The sequence below is a fragment of the Somniosus microcephalus genome, chromosome 24 (assembly GCF_052327205.1).
Source record: "Somniosus microcephalus isolate GS21.2 chromosome 24, FLI_Smic_1.0, whole genome shotgun sequence".
Taxonomy (NCBI): domain Eukaryota; kingdom Metazoa; phylum Chordata; class Chondrichthyes; order Squaliformes; family Somniosidae; genus Somniosus; species Somniosus microcephalus.
In genome coordinates, this window is record NC_141010.1 from 30,792,187 (window position 1) to 30,804,224 (window position 12,038).

General features: G+C 42.3%; 1 protein-coding gene across 1 annotated transcript in view; it reads left to right on the plus strand.

The window, feature by feature from the left end:
• Nucleotides 1–12,038, plus strand: part of etv4 (ETS variant transcription factor 4) — a 118,252-nt gene that overhangs the window by 20,827 nt on the left and 85,387 nt on the right. Inside the window, exons 2-5 of the mRNA XM_085966386.1 lie at nucleotides 575–687; nucleotides 1,025–1,112; nucleotides 1,250–1,297; nucleotides 5,907–5,960. Coding sequence (XP_085822512.1) covers nucleotides 631–687; nucleotides 1,025–1,112; nucleotides 1,250–1,297; nucleotides 5,907–5,960 — 247 coding nt within the window. The 5' untranslated portion in view covers nucleotides 575–630. The remainder of the gene's footprint in view (nucleotides 1–574; nucleotides 688–1,024; nucleotides 1,113–1,249; nucleotides 1,298–5,906; nucleotides 5,961–12,038) is intronic.

Here is a 12,038-nt window from a genome sequence, read left to right on the forward strand (position 1 = left end):
GATGGAAAGATGGCACCTCGAGAATGCAGCACTCACTCATTTATACTTACAGCATGAAGCGTCAACCGAGATTATATGCTGAGCTTCCTGGACTGGGGCTTGAACCCCTGACCTTCTGACTCAGCAGCGAGAATGTTACCACCGGGGCAAGCTGCCACGTATTATTACCGTGATTTTACTATAACGCAATCCATGGATATACCAATGTACTTACATTCTTAGCAGAGCCACTATTGAATGTTCTTTAAAAAAGTACCCTTTCTACCTCGTAGAATGGCTGACAGCTGCAAACTGATCATTTCCATCAGTTGCCGAGACTGCATAATCTAAAATCAGAGCCCGAGAGTTGATTCACTACATCTTTCGATTAAAAAGCGAAGAAAAAGTGTCGAATGCTTAGTGCGACGAGTCCGTCTTTAAAAGGGGGACATCCTTGCTTTAAGAGGCTGTTTCTCTGGGAGACCAGCAGTTCATTGCCTGCGGGCTGTCTCTTGGATTTTTTTTTGTGAATGGAGCTTATTATTTATGCATGCTTCGCCCGTTCATTCATGATCTTCCCCCCCCATCTCCGCAGGCTGATCCGAGCTTGTTGTTGTCAAATCCAGTCTAAATGCTCATAAACGGTTAACAATGGAACACAGAATGGATGGCTATCTGGATCAGCAAGTGCCTTACACATTTCCAAATGTGAGTACAGTCATTCGGAGAGATTTAGCGCCACTGTGGAGCTTTGAAAACAATGAATAGTAAAAAAAAAGTGTTTCTTTTTGAGCCGTGCGATCTTGTGTGTGTTGTCTGGGGAAGATGAAATCAGTAAAATCATTGAGAAATCAGATAAAGTTGTAAATCGATGGCACCAATTCTCAGATAAAGTTGTAAATCGATGGCACCAAAGGTTGTGAACCTAACAAGGGTCAGCAAGAAATGACGGGGGTGGGGTGGGGGTGTTAACTGTTTGACTCCGTGAGTTGCATCAATGAATCGGAATGACAGGTAAACACTCCATGCTTATTTTAACCTGCAGAAAGTGCACGACACTCGGACGATCGAGCGGGCGGTGCTTTCCAGAAAGAGAAGATACATCACCAAAGAATTAACTCAGGATTCAGAAGGTAACAATATCTGGGAGCTGACTTTGCGGGAATATTAAAAAAACGGGCAAACGTGCACTAGAAATAGACTGGGAAAACTGCACTTTTAAACATAATCCTGCTAATATATATATATTAATTAATTCTTCCTTTTTCAGATCTTTTCCAGGATTTAAGCCAACTTCAAGAGACTTGGCTTGCAGAAGGTGAGTTAAAATATCAAGAATGTTAGTGGGGTTGTTTTAATCTTTTATCCTCCCATTCCTTATGTATAGCTAAAATCTGAATTTTTTTCTTTGCTTCATTGCTCACTATCTTTTTTCTTTCCCTCCTTTTTCGCCTTTCTTGCCAATTTTTAATCATTTCCCCATTAGTTAATGCCAGCTCTTCGTCTTTCCAGGCATGGGTGAACCTTGTTGGAGCCTGTCTGTGCTTCGGCCGCCGTGCTTTGTACTTGCCCCGCGTATTGTGCAAATCTCCAGGAGGAAACGCTTCCTTATTTTGACAGTTACAGCAAACGTTGATATATCCGCACTCAGTTAAGTTTCTGTGCTGCTGAAAGACTGGAATAAAATAGCCAGAGTAATTGCACAGAGTCGCTGAAACTGACAATTTACAACATTGCAATCTTTAGCATCTTCTAAAGGACTTTTGAAATCGACTTTTGTGTTGCCAAGATTTTACACCCACGAATTTCAAAACATCAACACTGTTTACGACTAATGGGAAACATATGCGGAGTTCTTTTTTTGGGGAGGGGGCTGTTGAATGAACGGATGGCAACACTTGTGGAGAACATGTGAGTTAAATCTGGGTCCCTTTTCCGACATCACGCAAGTCGCTGTTTTTAAAAAAAAAATCCCTTTATGGTTTGATTTGTGCGCGCAGGGATTGCAGAGAATGCCTAAAATCGTTGGAAATGTCCGTTTGTGTATACACAGACTCTTAAAAGAGTGTGTGTGGGTGAGGGACGAGACAGTCCAATTTGCCAGATTGCTGTGAGTTCATTTTCTACATGGGTAGGAATGCTCTGGATGTGAAAGTTAGGGTGTTTAAAGGAACCAGTGTCCCCTTTATTGTTGCTTTGCCTGGGTTGTAATCGGAAACCGTCAAACAAAATCAAAAGCGCACCAAACACAAGTTCAGACAACCTATGAAGTCAACCTTTCCCGCTTAAAAGGAGTTCTCCTAATCTAATCACTTTTCAGACCTAGGTGTCCCTCAACATTTATGACTTTCCTCTGGATACATTACTTAAAAGGATTACATCAGGATCAGAATCTTTCAAAAAGGGGAGGGGATCAAATCGCTGGGTCAGTCCTTCTTTAAACTTTCCCTGAATATTTGTAATGAATTCTGCTAGTGACCTACAAGTGTGCTTCTGTGCTTTTTTTTAATGAATTCTTTATGTACACTTGCCCACCCTGTGCCAAAGATTGAAAAGTAAGCTGGTACATATTTATATATACAGTAGTGTGGCCGAGCCTTGCTGATTTTCTTTGCCAAAGAAACAAAATGTCACGTTTAAAAGTAAAAAAAAAATCTTTGGCGTTGATTAAATAATTCATCTTCCAAATCTGTGCCAAGTTGTAGCCTTACAGTTGAAAAAAGAAAAAAAATCAGACGCCTATGGGGGAAGGTCAGGGGAGTGGGATTAAGTGGGTCGGGCTTCCAAAGAGCCAGCATGGGCCCAATGAACCAAATAACCTCCTCCTCCAGTGCTGTGAAATTCTATGACAGTTGCCCTCAGTGCCCAGGTAGGGAGAAAGTCCGTCTATCCAGGAACTGCTGCAGGGAAGTGTGCCCGCGGATGTCAGGTGAAGACTGCTTCAGGTTTGGCTCCGATGCCCTCATGGCCAAATAGCTTGCGGATGGCCAAATAGCTTGCGGATGTTCATTGTCTTGGCTCACAGATAAAGAATGGGTGAGGCACTAAAGAATTGCCAGCGCCTGTGGAAATACATCCTGACAAGAGCCAACACTTTCAGCACCGGAGGAGAGAAAATATATTACTTAAACTAGATTTGGATCCCGATTCTTGCCTCGTAGTGCTCCTACAGTGCTTGGCTTCCACTTAGAGATGTACCTTTCAATATCTCACTTCACTGTGCTGTATGTAATGACCTAGGAAACTCCTTAATTCCTAAAATACTGGAAGTACATAGCAGGTCTTTTGGCGTCTGAAACCATAGCTAGAGACAAGGTTCTCTGTCTAAACTGCTAATCTGTCTTTTTTTCCATTGCTGGTAGACTTGTTCTGTATTTCCGATTTGTCAGTTTTTAGTCCAGATTTTCAGCATCTGTTTTTTTATAAATTTTCCTTAATTCCCAAGTTTTCCCTCTCCCTGCCTCTTTTCAACATTTTATTTACGCAGGCTGATTTTATTTATTGATCGAATTGTACATGGTTCTGCAGTATAAAACTGATTTCTTCTGTCATTTCTCGTACATCTAAAGATTTTGTCGGCTGTGTGTGCGGGTATTCAGTTTCAGTCAGCATAAAAAGTTTAAACATATGATAGTACATTGGCTAAAGTGCAACAGGACAATAATTCCTATTAAACAGAGGTGATTTCACTGAACAGTTAACAGATTTAAAGTTTGGTAAAAGTGAGAAGACTATTAATGTTTGTTCAAGTATTTCCTATGTGTATACTGACATTTCAGATGTTTATCTGTATTATTAGTATATACACTTAGAAAAATAAATGTTGTTAGATCAAAGTTATAGGTGATTCCACTAATTAATGGCCGACACTCAGACCATTTTGGTCAAAGCTCAGAATAAAGGGATTATTACTTTAAGAAGGAAGTTAGTATAGATGATCCTGAAGAGGTCCTGGAGTAGTGTTATCTTCATTGAATTTTAAATAAAATACTATGCCAACTCTCTGAGTACCAAATTTCCTCTGACCTGCAAACTCCACGTCATCTGATATAATATTTGAGAAGTGCTGAAAAGCACAGATCTCATTTCTTCACGATTTTTAATGGATGGGAAATCACAAACAGTGTATCCACAATTATCTGATAAATTGTTTATTGCATGCGAAACCCCATCAGCAGTGTGGGTCTGGTAACATTTCACCCATATTCTTATTTCCATTTAGTGAATGTTAAGATATTTCAAAGTCTAAGGGCAGATTCCCCCGTTGTTAATTAAAATGGGAGGAATATCAGGTGGGCCCCATTACTGGTGTGCACACTCATCCCTGCTCAGTATATGCCTCTGGACTGCACCCAAACCGTTCCTTTATGCCAAGCGCCAGGAAAACCTACTCGTCTTCAGAAAAAAAGGATTGGAGTTTCAATACTGAACAAAGATGTAGAGACAAGCCATTGGGTGTGACATTGTTCATGCTACATATGGTGAGCCAATCCAAAGATGTGGCCAAATATTAACACTCACTACTGAGCTAAATACTTCATCAATTAGAAATCAGTATCTTGTATGCTGTCATTTCAAACTGTAACTTTGCAGCAAGTATTTATAAACAGTGACTGCTGTTACATTATAAAGTTTGCATGATGGGGGTGAGTGAAAATTGCCTATAACTTAAACATTTATTCTAGGGCTACATGTAAGTATGTTCACAGGCTCACAGCACCGGTAGAGAGCTGAAATGGAGTTTTGATTTCTGGATACATTCAGAACTCAATGCTCCATTTGGTTTAAAGAATATCTCTTCATTTAGTCCCATATAGTCTCAAGTGGATATTATTACTGTAAGTAGTAAGGTGCTGTGAGGAGGGGGGGTACGTTCCATGTAACGTATTCATCACCTTCTTCTTTTACTGTCGTTCTTTTCCCAAACTCCTGGCTGTGTGCACTAGTCTGGTACTGAATGGCCATTATACAGCTGCAGGCAGACTGATACCTTGTCAGAGAGCTTGTGCAATGCTTGTCTCACTGCTAATTCCTGACGGGCAGCATCTCTGCCAAAAACATGGAGTCCTGTATCCATTCATTTTCTTTAACTGTTGATCAGGAGCTGAAATTTATATTGCAAACTTCATAACAACCAGGTTTTTCTGTGTTCATAGCAAAATACTGCGGATGCTGGAAATCCGAAATAACAACAGAAAATGCTGGAAAAACTCAGCAGGCCAGGCAACATCCGTGGAGAGAGAAATAGAGTCAACGTTTCGGGTCGAAACCGGTCAGGTCCTGACGAAGGGTTTCGACCTGAAACGTTGACTCTATTTCTCTCTCCACGGATGTTGCCTAGCCTGCTGAGTTTTTCCAGCATTTTCTGTTGTTTTTTTCTGTGTTCATGGCTGCTGCTAGTTTGTGATGTGAATCGTGCTCTTTAAGCAGCATAAAAGGCATCCAGCACTCCTTCAGTGACTCAGTGAGTAAATGCGCCACTTATTATCCTACCAGGCCATTCAGACTAGGAGAGTCCAGTACAATCCCTGCTCTGTGCTGTTAGCTGATCTCTGCCAGAACGCTGTAATCAGCCTGGGTTGAGGGACAAGAGTGAGTCAACAAAGGGTTCCCTCTCCTGATCACTAGTGGCCCTTGCAGGAAAGGGTGTGTGTGCAAATATTGGCTGAGGGCAGAGTCAAGCTTAGTAGTGATTCTCCCCATTGCCGAATAGCCTGTCGTTATTCCCTGTCTAGAATGGCCACTTGGTCAATACACACCTGTAGAATCAGACCCCGACAAGAGTCACCACAGCGCTATTCGGCCAGTTCCCAGTTGTACTGAAGTCCTACAGAATAAGCTTCCTGTATAACCAGAGTGCTGTTTAGACTGGAAAAAAGGAGCAAAGTTTTTACAATTCTAAAATTTTCCTTCTCTCCATATTCCAGCTCAGGTGCCAGACAGTGATGAACAGTTTGTGCCGGATTATCACTGTGAAAGCCGTGAGTATTTTTCTTCTCACTCTTTGCCATTGACTGTATTTGGTGACTTGGAAACATCTCTTTGGGAAATGAGTGTTTGAGAATTGGACTCCACAGAGAGCAAGCGCTACACTGCATTTATGTTACTAAAACTCCTTCCCTTATCACGACCATAGACCACGGATGCAACCATGTATATGGGGTGGGGGGGGGGGTGGAGAAATCAGGGTAATTTGGGGATTTGGAATGGAAGGAAGAGGGGAGTATGTCAAAAACATTGAGGGAATGGAACATGTTATCCTCTTCTGCCTCTGCCTCCACCATGGTTGTGCCTATGTCATAAAACCTACACTTTATTGAACCTAGAATGTTGTTGGTATAAGAAACTCGACATGTGTACACAATGGAGGCTGCACTCCATGTTGTAAAATACATCCATAAATGAGAGAGTTTCTACAACACCAGGAGCTGCAGCTACCATTGGATAATTGAACCCTGCAGCCGTTCTGCAATGTAAATGCATCACAAATGACAAAAATCCAACCAGTCTACATCTGCTCAATCAGTTGTTTTCTCCCATCAGGAGGTATTTTTGTCATCTGATCTGCCATACCAGCAGTGCCCCTCCCCCATCGCTGACCCATGAAGTGAAAGCAGGCAGCCCCTTCGCATTTTATGAATGGGTTGGTTGTAATCTGTAACAGTGAGAGCTGGCTGCAACAGGTCGTTACGAGCAGGAAGTGCTTCCATATATGGTCATTAGTTTGTTTTACTGGTGATGAATGGTCGACAGGTCTACAAGTGCCTCTCGCTAGAGAAATGACTTGTTGCATAACGTGTGTTGTCAGGAAAAGGTAAAAAGCACAGCCAGATGGATTATATTTTACCCTCACAGCTCACCCTCTCTACAGCAAGAGGTTTTCTGTATTGACAGATTCGTTTTTGAGTAACATTTTGTATTGATTTTTTTTCAATGTCTCGGAGCACCAACACTAATAGAGACTTGGCACAGGTTCGTATGTTAACACAACCACAATTCAATAGCCAATCTGGAAAGAAAGTGTTTTGTCAATTTAAAGCTGTTTTGGTTCAAATCAGCTTGTGTAATTTTACTCACCTTTTTGTTATAAAAGGTTAAGTATTTTCTCTGTTTACATTCTCTCTCTCCTTTTCCTCCTGGCCACCTTGCACTCCGCAACCAACTGCAGCCTAGGGAACTGCCCACCAGTGATGGTCTGAATCAGCCAAGAGGTTTGCAAAATCGGCCTTGGAAAAACACTCTGTCTTGCTACTCCACTCCCGGTAGGAAAGTGCCCAGCCTCCACTGAGTGTTTCCCTGTGGTGTGATCACTGATATTGGGAATTCAGTGAAGCCTGTGACCTCAATCCATGGTACACAGCGTGCTGGTGCTCCATTGGGACTGGCATGAATTGGCTTGCCTGCATAAATTTTTTAAGGGGTTGAATTGTCTTAGAGCTGAGATTTTGAGGTACCACTCCACAAACCTTGCTGTAGAAATATTTGTGCAGTAGCCAACTAATCTCTGCTATTAAAAGCTGGTTTAATACCATGCTAGACCCCGTGCTAGTGCCACCAGTTCCCAACACTCAGGCTCCGCATTGCTTGCTGGAACCCAAAGTAACCGTGCCAGGATCCGCATTTATTGGGTCTCCCTGGTGGCCAGCCTTGGTGAATCCAGCAGATTTACATCAGGTTTTATCCGCTGCATAAGAGCTGCTAGCATGGTCACACATCAGCATACATGAAGCTAGACCGTCTGCCAAGATAACGGAAGCTGCAAGCTTCCCACCAGTTACTTTTACTCTTATAACATTGCTTTTCAAACCTGTAGCCAAATCCAGTTTGGTACATCCGATTGTCCATTTGTAAACATAGACACCAGGCGTATATTTCGCTCCTTCAGTATATATTTTTTTGACAAGTTGTGGTGATTGTGATCCTGTAAGTCCCTGATCTTGTGACACTAGTTTATTTTCCTCATCACTTTCCTCTCCTCTCCTGAAAGCTCCTCCTGGTACATTCCTGCAAGCACTAGGCATCCTCTGGTTCCTCGCCCAAGTGACTATTATACATGTGTGAGCCTTCACAGTGGGTGGCAGGTTATTCAGCTGCAGGGAATCTTACACTTGACACTATTCCTATCCTAACCCAACATCCCCACATATGCACTTCCAGCAGGGGTTGTTGGGTGGGTGATCAGGGCTGATCTTCCCTTGCATGACCCCGAGGCACTAATCCGAGCAGCTGCACTGCCACCTTGGTGGAGATCAACTAACTCGGTACAGACTGGGGATTAAACCTGGGACCTTCCTAATCTAAAATAACAACAGAAAATACTGGAAAAACTCAGCAGGCCAGGCAACATCCGTGGAGAGAAATTAGAGTCGACATTTCGGGTTGAAACCCTTTTTCAAAACTGGAAAGGAAATGAAATAGATCGAAGGCAGGGCTGCGAGAGAACAAAAGAAGTAAAGGGACATTAAGAGGTATTCAAAACCAGACGAGATGGTAATAGGACAGTGGAGACAAAAGATGGCTCAGATTAGGTGTGAAGTGTACTGGCAGGATGAGAGACAGCTGCCATGTGGGAGAGAGAAAAAAAAGAAGGAAAGGGGGGGGGGAAGGGAAAACCCAAAACAGAGGGGTGGAAAAAAAATATAAGTAAAAATGTAATAGGGGCCGAGGTTATGATCTGAATCCTAATCTATACGGCTCAGCTACTTACTGGAGAAACTCACTAAGCCATCACTAGTTCTTAACTCAAATCTGCATGGGTAGATTCATCAGACCTGCTTTGGGAACTTCACGCAAGTGTTTTCACCTTTTTGTATTATTCTGTGTCTCTGCACTCATATTGTTATAAACAAAGGAAGTTAGGATTTGGGAATTTTTGTTTTCTTTTTCTGGTGTCAGTATGTCTGCCAGTATTTTCTTGGCACGGGCTTGTCCTTTTAAACGTTGCATATTGATAAACTGGCAATTTTATTATTGAAAAAGGATATTGTCATTAACCAGTACTTTGGGAAAGAACAAAAGTATAAAAGGGTCAGGATTCAGCTTTGTGAGTCTGGCTGCAAGTTTATGCCATCATTTATCTGAATCAGTACCAGTGAGGTGGATATCATTGATTACAGTGCAAATCCAGAACTATTAGATCAGCTTGCTTATAGTAGGAAATGGAGACGATTTCTGAATGGATCCTGCCCCCTTGTGCCATGTGTCAGCTGTGGCTCAGTGGGTAGCACACTCGCCTCTGAGTCAGAAGGTTGTGGGTTCAAGTCCCACTCCAGGGACTCGCGAACATAAAGCTAGGCTGACACTCCAGTGTAGTGCTGAGGGAGTGCTACACTGTCAGAGGTGCCGTCTTTCGGATGAGACATTAAACCGAGGCCCTGTCTGCTCTCTCAGGTGGACGTAAAAGATCATGGTACTATTTTGAAGAAGAGCAGGGGAGTTATCCCCAGTGTCCTGGCCAATATTTATCCCTCAATCAACATAACAAAAACAGATTACTGTATCTGGTCATTATCACATTGCTGTTTGTGGGACCTTGTGTGCAAATTGGCTGCTGTATTTCCTACATTACAACAGTGACTCTACTTCATTGGCTGTAAAGCGCTTTGAGATGTCCGGTGGTCGTGAAAGGCGCTATATAAATGCAAGTCTTTCTTTCTTTCTTCTATCATAGTAGTTGAGGTTTAGATGAGATTTAAGAGTAGTTTAAATGCAAAGCATGGAATCAGCATATAAATTGGAACTGAAATATGCCTTTCTTGCCTTGGGTTTCGCTTTGGTTTGAATGTGAAGCCAGGTCTGAGTAAAGTAGAGCTAAATTTGTGGATTCTGCCTTTTTACTGTTCAAGTCGTGACCAGTGGAGAAAGAACATTGGTGACATGATATTGTTGCGACCTATATTCAAAAATGTCATATTTGTGTTGTCCACTGTAATTTTCACAACAAAAATTGACACTGTCCTTGCATTCAGTCTGCATTTAACAGTGTGAGCCAGCTGAGATTTGGTTGGCTGAATTGAAACCAAAATGGCCGTTTCCTGTACAAAAAAAATGTCTCTAATATCCCCACTGTGTGTGTGCAGGGTGTTACACAAACACTACTACAATTGTGAAGGAAAACTTGATTTTAAAGTCCAGTCAAACTGTTCAATGGTGTACTTGTAAATTCTGCCCCAACAAAATAGTAAACTCCTAAATAAACCAACAGTTGTTCAGATTTAGTTTTGTTTTCTGGAGCTCCCCGACAAAAAGAAAAGTCCACTCGGTTTGATTCAGTTCTCAAATCTACTTGCAGCCTAAGCATAATTTCCTGCCGGATTATGAATGGTGCTTTTGACTGTGGACTGAGCCTGAATGGTGCTTCAGTGCAGCAGTAATAGAAGTGACTCTAATTCCACGTTAAATCCTCACTGTCAATGTAGCTTAACATTTTTAACTCAACATCTTAATTCATTCAAAACTCCAGTACTGGGTTCCAGATGCATTGCTATGCTAAATACTGCAGGGGGTGGGGTGGGCGGGGGGAAACACAATTAGGAAAGATGCCCACTTATTTACATGGTGCTGGCTTGCAGCCCTATGTCAACATCCTAATGTGTAAGTCTGGGGTGTGAGGATGCAAGGCCCATTGATTCAGATGAAAGGTGGACAAAACGAATGTTTGCTTCAGGTTACAATGACGTTTTGTTTCAGCATGGTACAATAGGGAGACTTTGCACACGGGGGATGAGTTATTTGAGTAATGTTACAGGGTTTTATATTCAGCTCTGTAACTAATTATGCATGTCGCTAACAATCCACTCCCCACTTCCTAGGGCTGCAAGCCATGTCAAACATGCGATTCCATAATGTCTCCTGCAGTCTCTGTAGTGTTGGCTGTTTGCATTATTAAAAGAAGCAATCCACTGGATTAGAAAATAATTCTTTATCAGGATTGTTCTCCTAAACTGCTTTTTATTCAGCCAGCCAATAATCTCTGTGTCAGCACCAATGGAGATTCAGGAAAGCCAGGGAATTAATTGCAGCAATAAATCTAAATATCTTTTCCAATGAAAAATGAACAGAATAAAACCTAGAAAATTTTCTGGTCACCTTAATTAAATAGCCACCTATCTTAGCAGCCAATTTTATTTTTGCAAAATCCAATAGGTTTACCAATAACCCAGATTAACGTTGTATTTAAACAGCCGTTGGTAAATGGGCCAATGTGGTCTCAGTTACTGCAGAAACATTAATGTTTAAATAACTACCAGAGACCATTGTGCTGATCACTGCTAAAGACCACTATTGGACTGCCTTTGCTTGTCCTCTTCCCAATTTCTTCCCCTCCTTCATAGTGATGTATACTGGAATATGGTTCCACCAGCACTGGCACACCTCTCAAATCTTGCCCAACTAGCCATTCTTAGTGCCAGCCTAGATAGCATTGGTAGGTTTTGAGTATGGGAGCCTCATAGTTGAACTCAAATCATTTCCTCACTTGACAATCTACGCACATCAAAAGGTGGCTGGAGCAAGAACCTGGCTGGTTTTTCCTCCTCTAGCTGAGGGACACTGCCAGTATTGTACTACTGCCACCCTTTGCTCAGATCCATTAACTCAGCCCACACCAAGGGACTGAACTGAAGATCTTCCTGATATGTACGGATCTGTATCACATCAGGTGATGCATTTACTCCCTAAGGCAGGAGTGTCCAGCATGCACCGTGTGGGCCAAATCCAGCCTGCAAATTCCTTTCATGCGACCCCAGCTTCTTATTTTAAGTGTGTCAGCCGTGGTTCAGTCGTAACACTCTTGCCTCTGAGTCAGAAGGTGCAAGCCCCATTGGACTTGAGCACTTAATCTAGGCTGACACTTCAGTGCAGCACTGAAGGAGTGCTGCACTGTTGGAGATGCCATCTTTCGGATGAGAGGTTAAACCAAGGCTCCTTCTGCTCTCTCCGGTAGATGTAAACGATCCCATAGCACTATTCAAAGAAGAGCAGGTGATTGTTCTTGATATCCTGGCCAACATTTATCCCTCGACAACACAACACCACCAGAAACAGATTATCTGCTCATT